Below are 16,742 nucleotides of genomic sequence, written 5' to 3' on the forward strand. Positions count from 1 at the left end.
TGAACGTGTGACGAGCAGCCAGGAGGAAAGGACGGATCTATTAATATTTATGGTTCCATTCAGCAGTGAACAAATGGACTAAATTAGCAAGTCTAATGCTTTGCCCTGCAACGGGAGAAAATTGATACAGTATCCACTCTCCAAATCATTGCTGGAGTGCTGCCACAGGGGCTGATTTTAGGGATGATGAGCTCTATTTTGTAGTATTTACCTTGTGCTCTGCTGCTCATTCAGAATAGGATGTGAGACTGTATAAACTAAGGATGGCTGGGGCATCTGCATTATGGCGTTATGGCATCTCTTTCTCCCCTTCTTCTCCTGCATCGTTCTCCATCCGACAAACTTTTAATGAGTCTGAGTACGGCAGTGATTAGATTTAATGAGGTGCCAACAACCTTGGATTGACTCAACCAGGCTGCAACACACTCACTAATTTGTGACGGAGCACAGCCAAGGAGCCGTGGACATTATGACAGGAGAAGCATGCGAGTGAATACAGAATTAAGATTTTAGTTTATTCATTCCTCCTACTTCCTAGGGTCAGCACAGGGGCCTTTCTGTTAGCCAGATTCTCCCTGTGTCTGCATGGGTTCTCTCCTGGTACTCTGGTTTCCTCCCACCATCCAAAGACTCGTTAGGTTCATTGGTGATTCTAAATCAGATGTAGTTGTGAGTCTGCTTCAGCTGGACAACTTCAACTTCCTGGTTTCTCCCTGATCTGCCTTCATCTATTTCACCCATGAGAATGCTGTGGTCATCTGAAGGACTGGTAGAAAGCACTGTTTTTTCTGACAATTGGGGCATCAGTGTATATAGAAGAGATAGAAGAACAGCTCGTCTCTGCTTCAGTGAAGTTTTTCCTTTGTTCTTGGTGAGGCGGAGACATCTGTTACAGCTGTCAGGTACAGAAACACACAAACACTACTTGGTGTTGTGTCTTTTTTTTCCAATCAGTTTTTTTTTGTTTGTTTGTTTCTATTTACAACTGAAATCTTTGCTGAAATACTGCTCAAGATGGGTCATACAAGTGTTTGTATCTCTGAGCCACCTCAGATAACCTTTCCTCGATGGGTTCCATCTTTATTGATCCACAACAATCAATTTGGAAACTGCAGAGACGGAGAAGCAGACTAAAGCAGAAACATGCTACGATCAGACCCATCACTGCTCTTGTGGCCTGCGTCGCTCTGACGCGTAGTTACATTTCTGTGGAGGTGCATGTCAGGTTAGGGCATCAGGGTCTGTGAAAGGTCTGCGCTGATTCTGTAGATTGATGCAGAAGCATAAAAAGTGCATCAGTCTTTGATATTAAAGTCATAACAAATTAAAATAAAAGGCTGCCAATTTTCTGCACTCACAAGAATCATCTTGAAACAATGCAACGTCTCCGGTGGAAATACGGATCAAAACTTGCTAATCAATAAGAATACCAATTGATGTGGTGCAGCGTTGAGGTAGTGGCCTTGTATTCAAACAGGCTACTCCCTTCACTTTGCACTTGACAAACCAGTCCTTGTCAAGCCACAGGGCGATATGAGTGTGTCCTTTCCTCTAGTAATGAGCTACTTTTGTAAATCGCCTCTAAGTGAGTTTTCAATGGGATGCCCCCTCACACACTGAGAGCGTTGCCATGATCCCTGTGTCCTTCATCTGGGTCATGGTCTCAGCAGTTGAAAAGAGCTCTTATTAGAGTTTGTGCATGTGTGTGTGGATTCACCCGCACACACAGTACTAGAATGAAAGCAGGAGAAATGATGCTCCCCCGTTGTGAAATTCATCTGGTGCAGTACAGTGACAAGCAGCGGGGATGGAAGCATCCTGAATAATGAATAATAACACAGAGAATGATGTTGCAGGGTGATGAATCCTGTGGAAAAACGCACACTCTTCCACTCGCGTTGCTTACTGCAAGTACAGCATGAGGCTTATGACTCACAGGCTTCTACTGATACGTGTTATACAGAATATACAGAAGTAAAGCCATAAAATCAATAAAAAGCGGTCGATAAATTTCTCATGTTTAAAATTTACCGTGCCCTCGTTAAAACCAACAAACCAAGAAAATAAGGAGCAAAAAACCTAATAGTGAAAATTGGTGGATTTAATGACTGATATGATGTACTAGAGAGAGAGAGAGGATGTGTTTTTTTATTGCTAATGATCTTGGTAACATAAAAAGAAATATAAAAGGTTTATGTCATTCCAGGTGACATGCAGGTGATCTCATGTTTCTCAGTGAATCAGAAGATGTACATAGATCAGGCATAACATTATGACCACCTTCCTAATATTGTGTAGGTTTCCCTTGTGCCTCCAAAACAGTTATGACTCATCAGAGAAAGTATATGGGCCTTCTGAGGGTGCCCAGGTACATGTCTAAATAACAGGTCCAAAGGTTTCCCAGCAGAACATTGTATTGCCACAGGATGGTCAATGTTATTCACTTCTCTTGTCAGTGGTTATCATGTTGTAGCTGATCGGTGCACATACTTACAGAATATGAAAACAGCAAGATGCTGAGGTGCAGTTTATATTATGCTATACTCAATAAAAGAAATGTCCTGTTTTAACTTTTAATTCTTTACAGGTTTATTCTAACTGGGTCAAGCCTACCATATCAAAATGCTTGCTTTGGGAATGCTGATTAACAAATTGTTCTCACATTCACATGTAGTAATTTAATTCTAGTGTCAGTCTGTGAGTACACCACTGTGGTCCAGGCTGAAGTGTTTCAACTATTTAATGGGTTGGTAGTAAATTAAACACTGGGATAAACATTCATGAATTTAGTGATGCTCTCACTTTTAGTGGTGTTCTCACACCTACACCACTGAAGTGTCCCGACGCACAGACAATATGTCCATGGACTTTGGTGTTTCGATTTGCCTCAGTTCAAGTCCAGCTCAGGCCTTGCATGTTTTGCAGTTTCCCTGTGTCCGCGTGGGTTTTCTCTGGGTAGCTACTCTGGCTTCCACCCACCTCCAATGACATGCTCGTTAGGCTGATTGGTGACCCTAAATTGACCCTAGGTGTGAGTGTGAGTGTGAATGGTTGTTTGTCTCAGTGTTAACCCTGTGATAGGCTGGCGACCTGTCCAGGGTGATGCCAGCTGGGATAGGCTCCAGCAACCCCTGCGACCTTAGTGATTAAGTGGTATGGAAGATGAGATGAGATGAGATGAGATGAGATGAGATTAGATGAGATGAGATGAGATGAGATGAGATGAGATGAGATGAGATGAGATGAGATGAGATGAGATTTGCCTCTCAAATGCTAGCATACATATAGTACATGCTAAAGTAAAACGTATAATATTAGCCTCTTAGTATTTTGGTCTCTTCCAAATGAGAATATGTATTCTAGCTCAAACTGTAGCCTCACAGAGCCACTACTGTAAGTGTAGATTGACTTGTTTAAACTGCATATGCATATACAGTTGTCAAGACCACAGACACCTGTCAAATATTGTTACAAATGTACAGTTGATGAGATCTGTCACCTCCCTGAGGGTGAGGAAGGGTAGTACAGGTGCAGATAATAAAGACCAGGCAAATCCCAATGGAAGAACAGCATGAGCCATGCATTACCAAGAATTATTCCCCTCATTAATGCAACCACTTTAGGTGGAGTGAAAACGTGTACTCTGCATTCTGTGGTATAATGTTCATTTACCACCCATTTGTTGTAAAATGGGCCGAACTCAAAGACTGTATATAAATATGGCAAATGCTTCCCTCCTTATTTGCATTGGCTGAACTGGTGCTGTTTTTCGATTGGATATGCGATATGGGTGGCACTATCTTGCAACTTTGCAGCCAGAGTCCATCTAGTACAGTCCAAGGGCAGAACCATGCTGACGCGTTATCGATGAGTCGCTCACACTTCCTCCAGACTCACTTGCATTTTTGCTTAATTAATTCTGCATTCTGTTCTAACTCCACCAGTTACAAATAAATGCTGAATTGTTTTTATGGTCCAAGTCCCATCCACTAACAAGGTGGAAATGGAGCTTATGACCTATAATGCAGTCAGTCAACAGGGGGAGCTCTACTTACTATAGCTTCACTTTTGAGGAGCAGTTTCGCCAACCATCTTGATTTACAGTCTATGGCCAAACCCCTACTCCACCACATCTTTTTAGCAGACCAGCCATCTATCTCTCCTTCTCCTTCCGTCTCCTTCTTTCAAATGGAAACCACTCCTCCCACCTCCTCACCCAGCAGAGCAATCGCAGGTCGGAACAGATGAGATGAAACCCTCAGTGGTGATGAGATATGAACCTATAGTCCATGGCGGAGAGAGGTGTGGAGGATAACAATGAGATGAGTCCAAAACAATTAGTACCAAGTTTTGAATTTAAGGTTTCATACAATCACATGGAAAATAAAACAATCTGTGAGAGGGAATTGCGAACAGATCTTTACAAAGCCACATTGGTTTCAATAGACAAACAAAAAGCCAACGCAGGGTGTCCTTCCTTGCTGCTGCCATGTCCTTGCAGGAGCAGTCAAACCAACTGATTAATGGTCCAGCAGTAAGAAACACACACAAAGGCAAGCAGGTGCTTTGGGAATCAATTCATCACACTTTATTTTATTTTTTGTGTGACCGCTGATGTAGAAGAGAGCAGCACAAACCACTCTCAGCACAAATGTGGCAGTGAGGACATATACAGTACATTCACACACACACACACAAATGTGGCAGTGAGGACATATACAGTACATTCACACACACACACACACACACACACACACACACACACACACACACACACACACACACACACACACACAATGAACAGGTGACAAAGCCCACTGCTAAGATTTTCAATCATCCCTTTTACCTGGGCGCTTATCAAGAATGTCCCTTTATCCTTTACATTCCTTTTTCTTTCTTTCTTTCTTTCTTTCTTTCTTTCTTTCTTTCTTTCTTTCTTTCTTTCTTTCTCTCTCTATTTATTTATTTTTTTACACAGATTGCAATTGAATCAAATAAAACTACAGCACCAGAGGGTGAAGGACATCTAGGGGTTAGCCCATGCTATGTTTAGACGTTCTGAAGATGCTTCATTAAGGAGGTGCTATTGAGGTCACTAGGCCATCCCTCTAAAGGCCTGCAGGTGCTGGTTCAACTGGTCAGCACTTTCTCTAGCTGTAAGAAGTTGTTTTTCACACCACTGAACAAGAGCCTGCTGCAACATTTGCAGACGGACGCCCTCGAACCGTGCGATCTGGGAGAAACACGGTACGTTAATGTTAAACATGGAAGTGAATACACAAAAAAATGGATGCTGCACAATAATCTTTGGAGAGTCAGTTTTATATTGGGTGCTTTACCTCCTGTTTGGCCACTTCACAGATGTGTTTAAACTCTGTCTCTGTTGCTTTCTTCACTTCTTCCATCTGGATGGAGGGAGAGCATGTCATCAGCAGTCAATAAACAACTTTAGTCTTTGTATCATGTTTCCTGCTTCATGTTCTACACCAAACAGGCATAACATTATAACCACTTCCTTATATCGTGTAGGTTATTTACTTCTCCTGTCAGTGGTTTTAATGTTGTGACTGATCGGTGCAGAACTGAATTATAACAGCAGACCGTTGCTGACATCTGCTGGTCACAAGGCTTCTGCTTCAGTAATGTGTTTACCATACATGGCTACAGACACTCACAGCAGCCTTCTTCACGGGTTTGGCCTTCTCTGCGTTCCTCCTGGCGTTCTCTAACTCCACCAGTTTACACGTTCTCCTAAAGAGCATTTCCTACATTGGATGTAATAATTATATCACACACAGGGACATTCCACATGGGTTTGACTTGTCGATGGAAAGACAACAACAGACAGACACAAATGTTAAAGTAACTAGTAAACACACCTTTTCTGCCTCCTGGTAACGTGACTCCAAGTCCAAGCCAACTCCAAGGGTGCTAATGTCATTCTCAGCAACACTCATCATATTTTTCTGCCCACACACAAACAAATTATTTCTCAAAACAATGCCACACTATTGTGTCTATATTTTTTTTTTATATATTAAAAAGGACACGTTACCTTTATAGAATCAAAGACTTCTGATAATTTCACACAAGTCCTGTAAGTAGAACATGGTTACAGTTTGTCGCCAATTTTACTATGCTAATTTCTTTTAACTTGAATGAAATGTTCAAATCCATGCAGTATTTGTGTGTAATCAGCAGGGCTGATGTCTAGGTGTTGTGGGCTCACTTAGAGAAGGCCTGCTTGTCCGGGTCCTCGCCTGGTTCCACACAGAGATGCAGAGCAGCAGAGAAGTGGCCACAGGCCACGGCTACTTCTACAAACAAACACAGGATACAACACACCAGACCTGTGACCAGTAGAACTGGAACAGTTAAGTGAGCAAATACTAATATGCTACACACACTGATCAGCCACAATATTAAAACTGATGGTCTTGCTTTTATACAGCGCTTTTTGACCTACTCAAAGGTACTCAAAACGCTTTTACAGTCAGAGACATATCCACCCATTCACTCACACAAGCACACACACATTCACACACCAGTGGTAGTTGCACTGGGAGCAAGTGGGTGTTCAGTGTCTTCCTCAAGGACACTTTGACATGTGGCACATTCTGGGATTCGAACTGCTAACGTGGACAACCCGCTCTACCTACTGAGCCACAACCAACCCCACCCAATCACAGGTGAAGTAAATAATATTGACCCTCTTGTGACAATTCAATGTTTTGCTGGGATACTTTTGCATTGATGGCACCCTCACCCCATACCACTGATGGCAACAGCCATCTCCAGCAGGATGCAGCCTGACCCAGACACACACACACAAAAACTATGAAAAGCAGCACAAGATGTTGACCTGGCCTCCAAATTCACTAGATCCCAAAATGATCAAGTATCTGTGGGATGATCCACAGAGGCCCCTCCCCTCAACCCATAGGACCCAAAAGCCCCAATCAACAAGTATGGATGTGTAGATAGGGAAGTAGGGAAGGTGGTCATAGTGTTATGCCTGATTGGTGAATGCTGCTACACACATGAGCTGTTAAATCTCAGCTCCAATCCTAAATCAGACCAGCTGGCGGATGCTTCTCATCTCTGCATCCAAACTTAAATTACATGCTGCTTTCTGAAAGCAGCAGTTTTCTCACTTTGCTCGGTCAGCACCACATCCAGGAATTTCTGCAAGTAAAAGCAAAAATTCAGTAAATCTCAGTAGGTGAGTGGGTGTGTGAGAAATAAACAGAACAAAGAACAAATAGGTGACTGACTCACCTCAGCTGCAGTCTTGCTACAGACAGTAAGGGTGAGATTATGATCACGTTGTGTTTGAAAGAACTCATCCACATCCTGCAGACACAATCATTACTGCATTAAAAAGAAACTACGACAAAAAAACGCATCCTCATACATCCCCAGAATAAGTCTCTGCTGGGTACCTTATGGCTCTCTTTTCTCATCTCTTCCACGGCCTGACTCAGTCTGTTGAAAATGTTTTTCTTTACTTTCTGTCTTCCTGGAGGCTGGACACAAGGACATAAGATGTACCATGATTACATTTTGTCAAGTATGGTACGTTCACGTTTCATTCAATTCATACAATTCATGTATGATCACCAGCAGAATACACTCACTATCAATGATTCAATATTTCTGAATACATAGTGTACGTATATGAATTTTTAGAACCTAACCCTGATCATAACATAATTGTAACGTTTACAGTAAAACTGAGTTTTAACCCTCAAACAACCAACAGTAAAGAGGCGAGAACCGGCCAAAATGTCCTCACTTTGTTCAAATGTCCTCAATTTGATGGTTTAAAAATTAAAGTGGTCCTCGGAAAGATAGCTGTACAAGTACACACACACACACACACACACACACACACACACACACACACACACAAACAGACACACACACACACACACACACACACACACACACACACAAATACACACACACACAGTGTCTGTATATCAGTCTGTATATCAGTGTTTCTCAGTTCCGGTCCTCAGGACCCACTGCCCTGCATGTTTTCTTTTTTTTTTTTGCATGTTTTCAATGTTTCCCTCCTCCAACACACCTGATTCAAATGAATGGCTCCTTATCAGGTCACTGCAGAGCTTGATGACAAGCTGATCATTTGAATCAGGTGTAGGAAGGAGACAGGTAGTGAGAAACACTGGTGCATATAAATACTTCCCAGAATGTGCGACTTCTTTCAGCAGAGTGTGCACAGGTGTATTACATTCTGTGACCAGAGTGGGATTGACTGTTTTTAACCTGCCTGCTCATTGTACTGTGAATACTCTGGTGAAGGCCTTATGACCAGAAGCTTAAAATATTAAATTGATACTATTGCACAAGTTGTGTGTGGAAAATGTTCCTCTTCCTTGGATTCCTTGGATTGGAATCTTGCCAAACACTCGGCCAGGTTGAGCGGTAGGCCTCTTACAGATAGAAAAAAAATCATGGTGACCTGTTCTGTAGCATGGTGCCCAGAACATAAAAATATATACACAATTCAATTAAGTACACACTTAAAAAGTTAAATGAATTCAAATGATTAAAAATTTTACTTTAATTACTAATATACTTTTAATTTGTTTTATTTTCCATATTTATTTAATATTGTCTCTTATTATTTTCTCTTAATAGTTTATTACATTATTTTCTTGTTATTTAACAAGTGTATTTATTATTATTTATTTTTTGGCACACAACAAATGTGTTTATCGTACAGCAAAGGGGTTTGTTTGTGTGTCTATCTACAAATACACCATATGCACCATGGAGTACACTATAATAACCCTCAACTGTAGAGTGGATAGTGACATGATGACAACCTAGCATGCAACTCATTGTTTACAAATGAGCCTACAGACTAGAACTCCCAGTGCTATTTTACCTGTCATCTCAACATGTGACGAAGGTATGAAGTGAGGACGCGTGTTTGGAGGCTAATGTGTTAGTCACACGCAAATCTTTCTTCTGAAACAATGTTAGAGTTAAAGTTTAACCATTTACAATCTATCTCTATCATAAAAAGCTACCACATTAAACCCTGCTGTGACATAAAATGCTGTCCTTTTACTGGGCCTGAAAAAAATCTGTTTGTGTTCACTTACGTCTGAGCTGGTCAAGAAGACCTCGACTGCCTTGTTTTTGCTGAGTATGCTGTGTGCAGCAACCTGCCGGAGGAACGTTTCCAGTGCTTTACAGTACGGCTGCCACTCTCCCAAAGCAAGGAAACCTGCAGGGAAACCACTAACTGTTTGATCCTAACACTGGCAGTACGATACAAAATATACTTGACTGATTTTACATTTAACTTTTTATTTATTTAATGTGTTTTTATCAGAGGTGGACTTAAGGTGTACTCACCCAGCTGTTTCAGAACCTTTGAGGATGCATTCACTTGAGCCTTTGCTGGAAGTGGAGGAAACTTGAAAAGGAAAAAGGTTTTATTTTATTCTGCAACACTATTCTGTTGTTTTCTGTTTCTGTATAATGAATGTATTTCATTATTCAGTGCTTAGTTAGGTTAGAGCATGCTCATTTTATTTATACTCTATATCAGATATTACACAATGTGTTCTTTTGTGCAATTTCACAATAGAGCAACAGCACACACACTGTCATGCTATGAACATGAAGTTCTCCTGTTATGTTCTTTTAAAAGAGAAAACATTCACATCTTCTGTATAATTTTCTGCAGTACTGCAGCATGTCTGTTTCCTGATTACAAAGAATAGGTGGATGGAACAAACGGAAAGCCGGAAGGATTATAAAAGAAACAAAAAGCTCTTCATAACCTGGAGCATATTTAGCAGAAAAAGCATTGTGTGCTTTTAATGTTATCACTTCTAATATGTAAAGAATGTAGCTCAACATTAGCCCTGAGTTGCAAATTCAACACCAGTTAAACTACAGGAACAGATACAGGTTCCACATTTAGCTTTGTCGCTTCATTGACTGGACAACTATAATTTTATATTATTAGTCTTCTTCACGTGTTATTGTCAGAAAAAAACATGCACGTGTTATGTTTAGAAATCAAACGGGGGATTAGTTGAATTACTGACTATGACTCCATGTATCCCAGGAACAGCTTCCTGGGAGAACAGGTGCTGCTGCAGCCATTCAAAGTCCTCATAGGTCCGGTCCACAGGGTACTCTCCCGTCCCAGACAGCTGAGGCACACATGAGACGAAACAGTTTGCAGTTTCAGGAGTTAAGGTAGTGCCCAATGCCTTATATCACATCTAAGTAGCAAAATCAAAATCATTTTCTCACCTTCTCAGACACAATCAGAAAGGTAAGAGCATCCCCCTCTTTCAGCGCCTCTGTCACTGTGATGCTATGACCATGTACACTAAGGACAGACACTTCATTCACTTCTTCCTGCAGTTCAAAATGCGGCAGTTAATGTTATCTGTGCAAGCCAAGATTATATTCACGCTTGTATGCAAACTTTATGTAAAGGTAGGGAAAACAAAACTTAACTAAAGCTTAAGCTATTCTTAGATGTCGTCTTCCTGCAGTAACGGGTCGTCACATGACACTCAAAGATTTTCAAAAAAACAACATGTTCAGGCGACTTACCATCATTGTCACGGCTTCAGTTCTGCAATCCCAGTGTGTATGTGTTGAGTGTTTAAATCTACTTCTGTCTCAGTACGAATGTGTAAGGCAAGTTAGAAGTCTTTTTGACTGCTGGCTTTCGTTGTGCTCAAGCTTCCAACTGCTGAGGAGGCACAGGATATCCTCTGGGTCAAAGTGCACAATGGTCCTGAGAGGACTGGAGTAAAACGGAGCCAAATGCAAAGTGCTGGCACAGGGAAACAGATGAGTTAATAGTGTGTTAGTCAGTAACTCTGGACCTTTCGACACACCCACACAGGAAAAAGTGGCATAACGGTCCACTCGCTTATCTAGCTACCAGCGTTACAGCCTGAGTTTACAAGTTATTCCATAAAAGATGCTCATCAAAAACACATTCCCAAGGGTCTGTTTAAGTGAACTTCGACACACTGAATAAAAAATGCAATTAAAACCATTAAGCCTTTATTATGAACAAAAGAAAATACATTAAAGCACAGTCACACTGGTTACAGTAGAGTAAAAAGATATCTAGTAATGGTACTCTTCCTCAATTTCATCTGCATCCCCAAAATGAAAGCTGAAGGCCGGCCCCTCAAAACTGTAATGGCTGTACTGGACGTCCTCATACTCCACTTCCTGATCAGAGCTCCAGTAGAAGTGTGGCTCCTCCATAAAGGGACTGTCATCGTGGAAGTCATGGAGGAAGTCTGAGTAACTGAAGTGGAAGTTTGCCTCGTGCACATCGTCGGGCTCTTCGACAGAGGCCTCATTGTTTAGGAAAGCTTCGTGGCCCACGCTGTCATACAGCCTCCTCCTCTCCTTGTTGGAGAGCACGGTGTAGGCTGAGGAGGACAGGAGAAAAACACGGGGAAAAGGAGACAAGGTTAACTGTGGTAAACACATCTAAAACTAATGCAGTAGGGTGTTCCTAGAATAAGTCTAAAGAACTAGACTAGACTAAAGCCGTTTATTGACTGTTGTGGAGGCACAACATAATAATAATAATAATTATTATTATTTTTTTACCTTCAGTAATGTCCCTAAAAGTCTCCTCTGCATCGACGCTCTTGTTCTTATCAGGGTGGTACTTCATGGCCAGCTTGCGGAAAGCCTTTTTTATCTGGTTGTCCGTTGCTGTTGTCTCAACACCGAGAGTGTCGTAGTAGTTTGTGTGGGAGGCTGCAGGCAGTGCTCCACACAGGCACAGCAGGAGCACCACGCTGGCCCACAACCAGCTGGAAGCACCTTGCGCTGACATGTTGAGCGCCTGAGCACGGACGAAGGACGGACTGCAAACTAACCTCTCACGCAGCGCTGTTCATTTTTGGAAATGCAGGCGGCTACCGTATCTTGCGGTTTGGTAGCTCATCTTTATGCAGAGAGCTTATCTGGTCTACACGTCAGCAATGGCAGACTTCTCCTTCTGAGTAGTTTCAGCCAAACTATGTGCAGATACGACAACGTGTCAACAAAATAAAGCTTTAACCGAAGCTGTTAGTTGTTATAACCCCACATTTATGCCCCGAATTAATCATTTCCCGGTTTAAAAAAAGCAACTTCAAACAAACTTCCACCTACTTGTGTGCAGTTCACTATTTTCGCCGCCAGGGGGCAGAAAACTACAATTCTGAAAAACGGAGAGGAAGACTGTATTCTTCTTCTTCGTTGGTGAATGGTGCATCAAGAAAATGTGGTAAACAGCACCCGGGCCTCGAGGGACTGCAAAAAATAACAAAAGCCCGACTTCTGTTGTTCGCTGAAATATCTGTGGACATTTCAGTGAATCGGAGGCAGAACATTTGTTCTGTTTTGCTCTAGTATTCTCTGATTTCCGCACTGTTGTTTGATCGGGTAAGATAACGTTAGCATATAGCCAGTTAGCCACATATTGTTGGCTAGCTCTTCGCTACTTTTGCGAGCTTGTTGCGCCTTATTACGCATATTTGTCCTGTCATGTGATATGATAGTTTTTGCTTTATTGATCAGCGGACAGTCCATGTGTTCGGTGCAGTCTGTTTTGTTTTGGTACACCGCTGGCTTTTGCTAATCCTCAAATGTCAACAACATCACTAACAACATCACTGCTGCTTATTATTTCCGAACTCTTGACACGTGCCCCTGCATTTTCTGGTTTAATTATACCTCCTACCTGTCTACCTATCTCCTTATTATCAACATTAATGTGCTCCTTCACTTATAAAGCTGATGTCTCAACTTGGGTTTATGTTTTTGTTCTGCAGGTAGTTGAACAGCAGATTGCATCACTTGAAGGGAAAAAAAAAAACAGTTAATGACTTGTTGACCTGTGTATGTGAATGTTTGCCAGGTCACGACTGCCAACCCCTCACACACATGAGTGCTATTTTCTCCTTGAGCTGGGCCAAGCGCCATGCCTGACCGGGACAATTCCTACCTGTCAGGTGGTGGGAGTGGCGGTAGCCTGGGTGAAGAAGGAGGACCGGGGTCTGGTTTGGCAGTGGGCTCGGCGGAGGGCAGAGGAGGATCGGGAGGAAGCGTTGGAGGGAACGTCTCTGGCTCTGGGGGAATGGGTGGAGGAGGAGCGCTCGGTAACGGCAATGGTTGCGGTAACAGTGGAGGTGGAGGGCAAGGAGCCGGACTGGCACTGGACGGCGTCTGCAGGGACTTCATACGCAATGTCTGCAAGAGAGGAAAGCGCTGCCGTTTCAGACATCCAGACTTCAATGAGGTGCCAGACTTGGGAGTGCAAAAGAACGAGTTCATCTTCTGCCACGACCATCAGAATAAGGAGTGTATGCGTTCCAGCTGCCGCTTTGTCCATGGTTCTAAAGAGGATGAAGACTATTACAAGAAAACAGGAGAGCTACCTCTCAGACTAAGAGGGAAAGTTGCAGCACGACTTGGCCTGTCCCCCATGGATCTCCCGCATAGCCGTGGGGAGGTTCCCATCTGCAGAGATTTCCTGAAGGGAGAGTGCCAGAGGGGCAATAAGTGTAAATTTAGACATGTGAAAAAAGACTACGAGTATGAACCTTCCAGGGTTGGGGTGGGTGGTGTTATGGGTCCAGGTACTAGTGGAGTGGTAAATGCTGGGGTAGGGATAGGTGGTGGAGTAGGAGTTCCCTGTGGAGGAATGCAAGGACTTGTAGGAGGTGGGGGTGGCAGTAACATGATGGGGACAGGCTGCCCCAGCTTGGGGGGTTGCAGAGATCCAGGTATCTCAGGAGTTGGGGGAGTAGGTGGAGGCGGAATAAGCGGGTGTCTGTCCTTAACCTCCTCAGGTCAGCGACGTTATGACAGGAGCACATGCTCTGTGTATGACCCTCTGCTTGAGAGTGGGCTGTTTGATCCTGGTTCCCTAGAGGCCTCTATGGACCACACCACGCTGCAACTCAAGAGGCGCCGGTTGGAGGGCCTGCGCCTTGCAGATGGGGGTGGGCACTATGAGTTGGGAGTTCAAGCCACTTTGCCAGCTCGTCCTCTGGAGTACAGATTCCTGGAGGAAGAAAATTCCTTGCTCAGGAAGAGGGTGGAAGAATTGAAGAAGCAGGTTAGAATAAGATGTCAAACTACTTAATTATTTTCAATTGATTACAAAAAATAATTTAACAAATTTTTTAGGACTTTAGCACATAATATAAGATGATCATTTGTCCCACCGTGAGGAAATTAGCAATGTTGCAGCAACATTGTTGAAAAGTCAACATTAAATAAATACAATAGAAAGTCAAACAACTGTAGTTCTACATATGTGGTCTCCTGAGAGCAGGATGGTTGTTGGCTCAGCAGCAGGACTGAGTGTTAATGCTCCTTCACGCGGTGAGGGTGAAGCAGTCAGCTGCTGATGGGCGCAGTGCTGTGCTGTTACAGCACCACGGAGTGGGTGGGTTGATGGCTTTGCTTCCATCCGCCAATCACCCCACCACCTCCAAAGGCTCAACAGGGCAGCCCAGAACAGAGCCGGCCTTCTTCACCAGTCTGTTCAGTCTCTTCTTGTGTGCTGCTGAGATGTTGACACTACACCAGACCACTCCATAATACATAGCTGATGCCACCACAGTCGTAAAAAGGATGGCATGTTAAGTATTTAAAATACGCTTGATTTGTTTTTAATCAATACCCAATTAGTTGTGGTCATCATATAAGTCATATTTGACAGTATAAATCAACCAACGACAATTATAATCTCAATTTTCAGTCATTCTACTTCAGTAAATACATTCTTTACAAACATTGAATATGATAACGACACCCTCTTAAATTAATGGCCTGTGTCATTTATGACTTTTAAAAATAAATATGTATTCAATATTTGGTTCAGTTTTTTGTGTTTTTTGAAAACCCTGAAAAAATAACTTGGGCCTTTATTTTAAGAGGGTGTTGTGTACATTAACATTTTAAAATCAACAATCAAATAATATATATTTCCAAGTGTTAGGTTTTGCTGCAGTTTTGGCCACATCTGTACAAAGCCATGTTCTTGTTCTTATGCAGTAATGACCCTAAACAGCCAGAGATATGTCTGATCTGTTTATCTTTAAAGCAGCTTGTGATTTGGGAGGGCTGGTCTTCAGTCACCTGACAAACACACAAGTATTTAATAAAGACAAATGTACTGTGTATCATCGTAAGACACAAACAGATTCTGAGAAGTGAAAGAGTGCTGGATCATTTTGTGAATATATCTAGGTTTGATTGTTTCCATATAAAATATTTAATGGGGGCTCCCTGTATATATTTTTCCTACATCTTGAAATGTTGGTCATGTTTTTTTACACATTCCTTTCTAAGTCATGTCTTTTTGTTTTTTCCAGGTTTCTAATCTCATTGCAACAAATGAGGTTCTCCTGGAGCAGAACGCCCAGTTCCGCAGCCAGGCCAAGGTGATGACGTTGTCTTCCACCCCCGCACCCACTGAGCAGAGTCTGGCGCCTCCCGTAGGGGCAGTCAGTTCCTACAATCATGGCATTGCCCAGACCCACACCACCCTGAGCAGCGCTGGACTGCAGCCTCGGCCTGTCACTCAGCAGGACCTGGTAGCTCCCACCGGTGCCCCAGCAGCCCCCCCAGCCAACACAGCCCCTCCCACAGCTCCCCCGCCTCATCTCAACCCAGAGATTACCCCCCTCTCAGCTGCCCTTGCACAGACAATTGCCCAGGGAATGGCGCCTCCTGTTTCTATGGCACCGGTGGCTGTATCTGTGGCACCGGTTGCAGTGTCCATGACGCAGCCTCTGCCAGGCATCACCATGAGTCACGCCACCACCCCGATGGTGTCGTACCCCATTGCGAGTCAAAGTATGAGGATCACGACTCTGCCTCACTGAACTGCAGAACTGTAATACTCATGAGTCAGACTAGCGTCCTTAATGGGGATTTTTTTTTTTTTTAGCATAGATGATCTAGACTGGAAGGATGACAGAGCAGAGACAGCAGTGAGAGGCAGACACTTGTAAATGTCCTCCAGAGGGCAGAAGAAATACTCATGTTGTCCCTGAAGCAACTCTGTGTTCTGTGGAAACATTACAGAAAAACAAAATGTAATTTCCTGCAGATTAAAAGACTCTATAACTCTTGCAAAACATTTCTGCACAAAAAAAATTAAAAAAAAAAAAATCAAAACGTGTCTGTCATCCACAGTGCTTGAACCATTTCTGTTGTGTCCTCCACATGTGAGGACATGGCACTGGAAGCAGTTTGTGTTTATATTTTTGTGAATCGCTCCTGTGTAAATTAACTTTGGTACTTTGCACACTTAAAATAATAACAAGTCAGCTATGAGTCTCGTGTGTGTGTCTTTGTGTACAGCAGCAGCTTGTAATTACTTTTATATTCCCAGCTGGCAGAGATGGAGGTGGGTAAGTTTTGCCCAGGGACACGCGGTTTCCCTGTTAACATGGCACTGCTTGAATTGTCTGGGAGGAGTCGAGGCTGTGTAAACTTGGATTATAGCCTCTGTTGTCCTCGGTGGCTCCACATCCGTGTGTACTGGAACGTTTGGCCTACTATAAGCAGTGGGTGTCGGCATTACCACTGCCTGTGCGCTCGTTACGGTTTTAGGGAGGAATGCCAAGTGTGCTGTTTTAAAATAAACAGGAGCAGCTGAAAGTCTATTGTAGTGGGTCAACAATTTCGCTGAGCTCATAAAACAG

At 42.9% G+C, this 16,742-nt stretch overlaps 3 protein-coding genes across 7 annotated transcripts; 1 reads left to right on the plus strand and 2 right to left on the minus strand.

Annotated features, from left to right (window-relative positions):
- Positions 1–517: 517 nt before the first annotated feature.
- Positions 518–10,919, minus strand: si:dkey-28n18.9 (sorting nexin-6). 4 transcript variants are annotated; one of them, XR_007112557.1, is made up of 15 exons: positions 10,612–10,919; positions 10,303–10,410; positions 10,092–10,199; positions 9,391–9,451; positions 9,135–9,259; positions 7,443–7,526; positions 7,279–7,353; positions 7,155–7,185; positions 6,230–6,317; positions 6,056–6,095; positions 5,880–5,966; positions 5,676–5,765; positions 5,340–5,405; positions 4,056–4,280; positions 518–1,263 (listed from the first exon to the last, which is right to left on the minus strand). XR_007112557.1 is itself a non-coding variant. In XM_047582118.1 (14 exons), exons 1-14 carry the CDS (start codon positions 10,615–10,617, stop codon positions 4,185–4,187), a joined length of 1,065 nt encoding a protein of 354 aa, XP_047438074.1. In that variant the 5' UTR covers positions 10,618–10,919; the 3' UTR covers positions 3,174–4,184. The 4 variants fall into 4 exon arrangements, 2 of the variants coding, with proteins under 2 accessions (XP_047438074.1, XP_047438073.1); XR_007112556.1 differs by lacking the exon at positions 518–1,263 and adding an exon at positions 1,351–1,818; XM_047582118.1 differs by lacking the exon at positions 518–1,263 and having other exon boundaries at positions 3,174–4,280.
- Positions 10,920–11,056: 137 nt separating this feature from the next.
- Positions 11,057–12,159, minus strand: LOC125006235 (dnaJ homolog subfamily B member 9-like). Its single transcript, XM_047582119.1, has 2 exons — positions 11,638–12,159; positions 11,057–11,453 (listed from the first exon to the last, which is right to left on the minus strand). Exons 1-2 carry the CDS (start codon positions 11,867–11,869, stop codon positions 11,140–11,142), a joined length of 546 nt encoding a protein of 181 aa, XP_047438075.1. The 5' UTR covers positions 11,870–12,159; the 3' UTR covers positions 11,057–11,139.
- A 95-nt stretch (positions 12,160–12,254) lies between these two features.
- zc3h10 (zinc finger CCCH-type containing 10) lies at positions 12,255–16,371 on the plus strand. Of its 2 annotated transcripts, none has more exons than XM_047582116.1 (3): positions 12,255–12,462; positions 12,852–14,140; positions 15,405–16,371. In XM_047582116.1, the coding sequence occupies exons 2-3, from the start codon at positions 13,001–13,003 to the stop codon at positions 15,915–15,917; spliced, it is 1,653 nt and encodes a 550-aa protein (XP_047438072.1). In that variant the 5' UTR covers positions 12,255–12,462; positions 12,852–13,000; the 3' UTR covers positions 15,918–16,371. The 2 variants fall into 2 exon arrangements, with proteins under 2 accessions (XP_047438072.1, XP_047438071.1); XM_047582115.1 differs by having other exon boundaries at positions 12,256–12,462; positions 12,938–14,140.
- Positions 16,372–16,742: the final 371 nt, after the last annotated feature.

This window comes from Mugil cephalus, chromosome 4, assembly GCF_022458985.1.
Source record: "Mugil cephalus isolate CIBA_MC_2020 chromosome 4, CIBA_Mcephalus_1.1, whole genome shotgun sequence".
In the NCBI taxonomy this organism is placed as follows: domain Eukaryota; kingdom Metazoa; phylum Chordata; class Actinopteri; order Mugiliformes; family Mugilidae; genus Mugil; species Mugil cephalus.

Bases quoted from the DNA above. Each gene is read 5' to 3' on its own strand.
- si:dkey-28n18.9 (XM_047582117.1), bottom strand. The intron at 9,260-9,390 runs GTGAGTACACCT...GTTTCCCTGCAG, and splicing joins AAAGGTTCTGAAACAGCTGG to GTTTCCTTGCTTTGGGAGAG. The intron at 7,186-7,278 runs GTGAGTCAGTCA...TTTTACTTGCAG, and splicing joins GTAGCAAGACTGCAGCTGAG to AAATTCCTGGATGTGGTGCT.
- LOC125006235 (XM_047582119.1), bottom strand. From the start codon at position 11,869: ATGTCAGCGCAAGGTGCTTCCAGCTGGTTGTGGGCCAGCGTGGTGCTC. The intron at 11,454-11,637 runs GTAAAAAAATAA...TGTCCTCCTCAG, and splicing joins TTTTAGGGACATTACTGAAG to CCTACACCGTGCTCTCCAAC.
- zc3h10 (XM_047582116.1), top strand. From the start codon at position 13,001: ATGCCTGACCGGGACAATTCCTACCTGTCAGGTGGTGGGAGTGGCGGT. The intron at 14,141-15,404 runs GTTAGAATAAGA...TGTTTTTTCCAG, and splicing joins TGGAAGAATTGAAGAAGCAG to GTTTCTAATCTCATTGCAAC.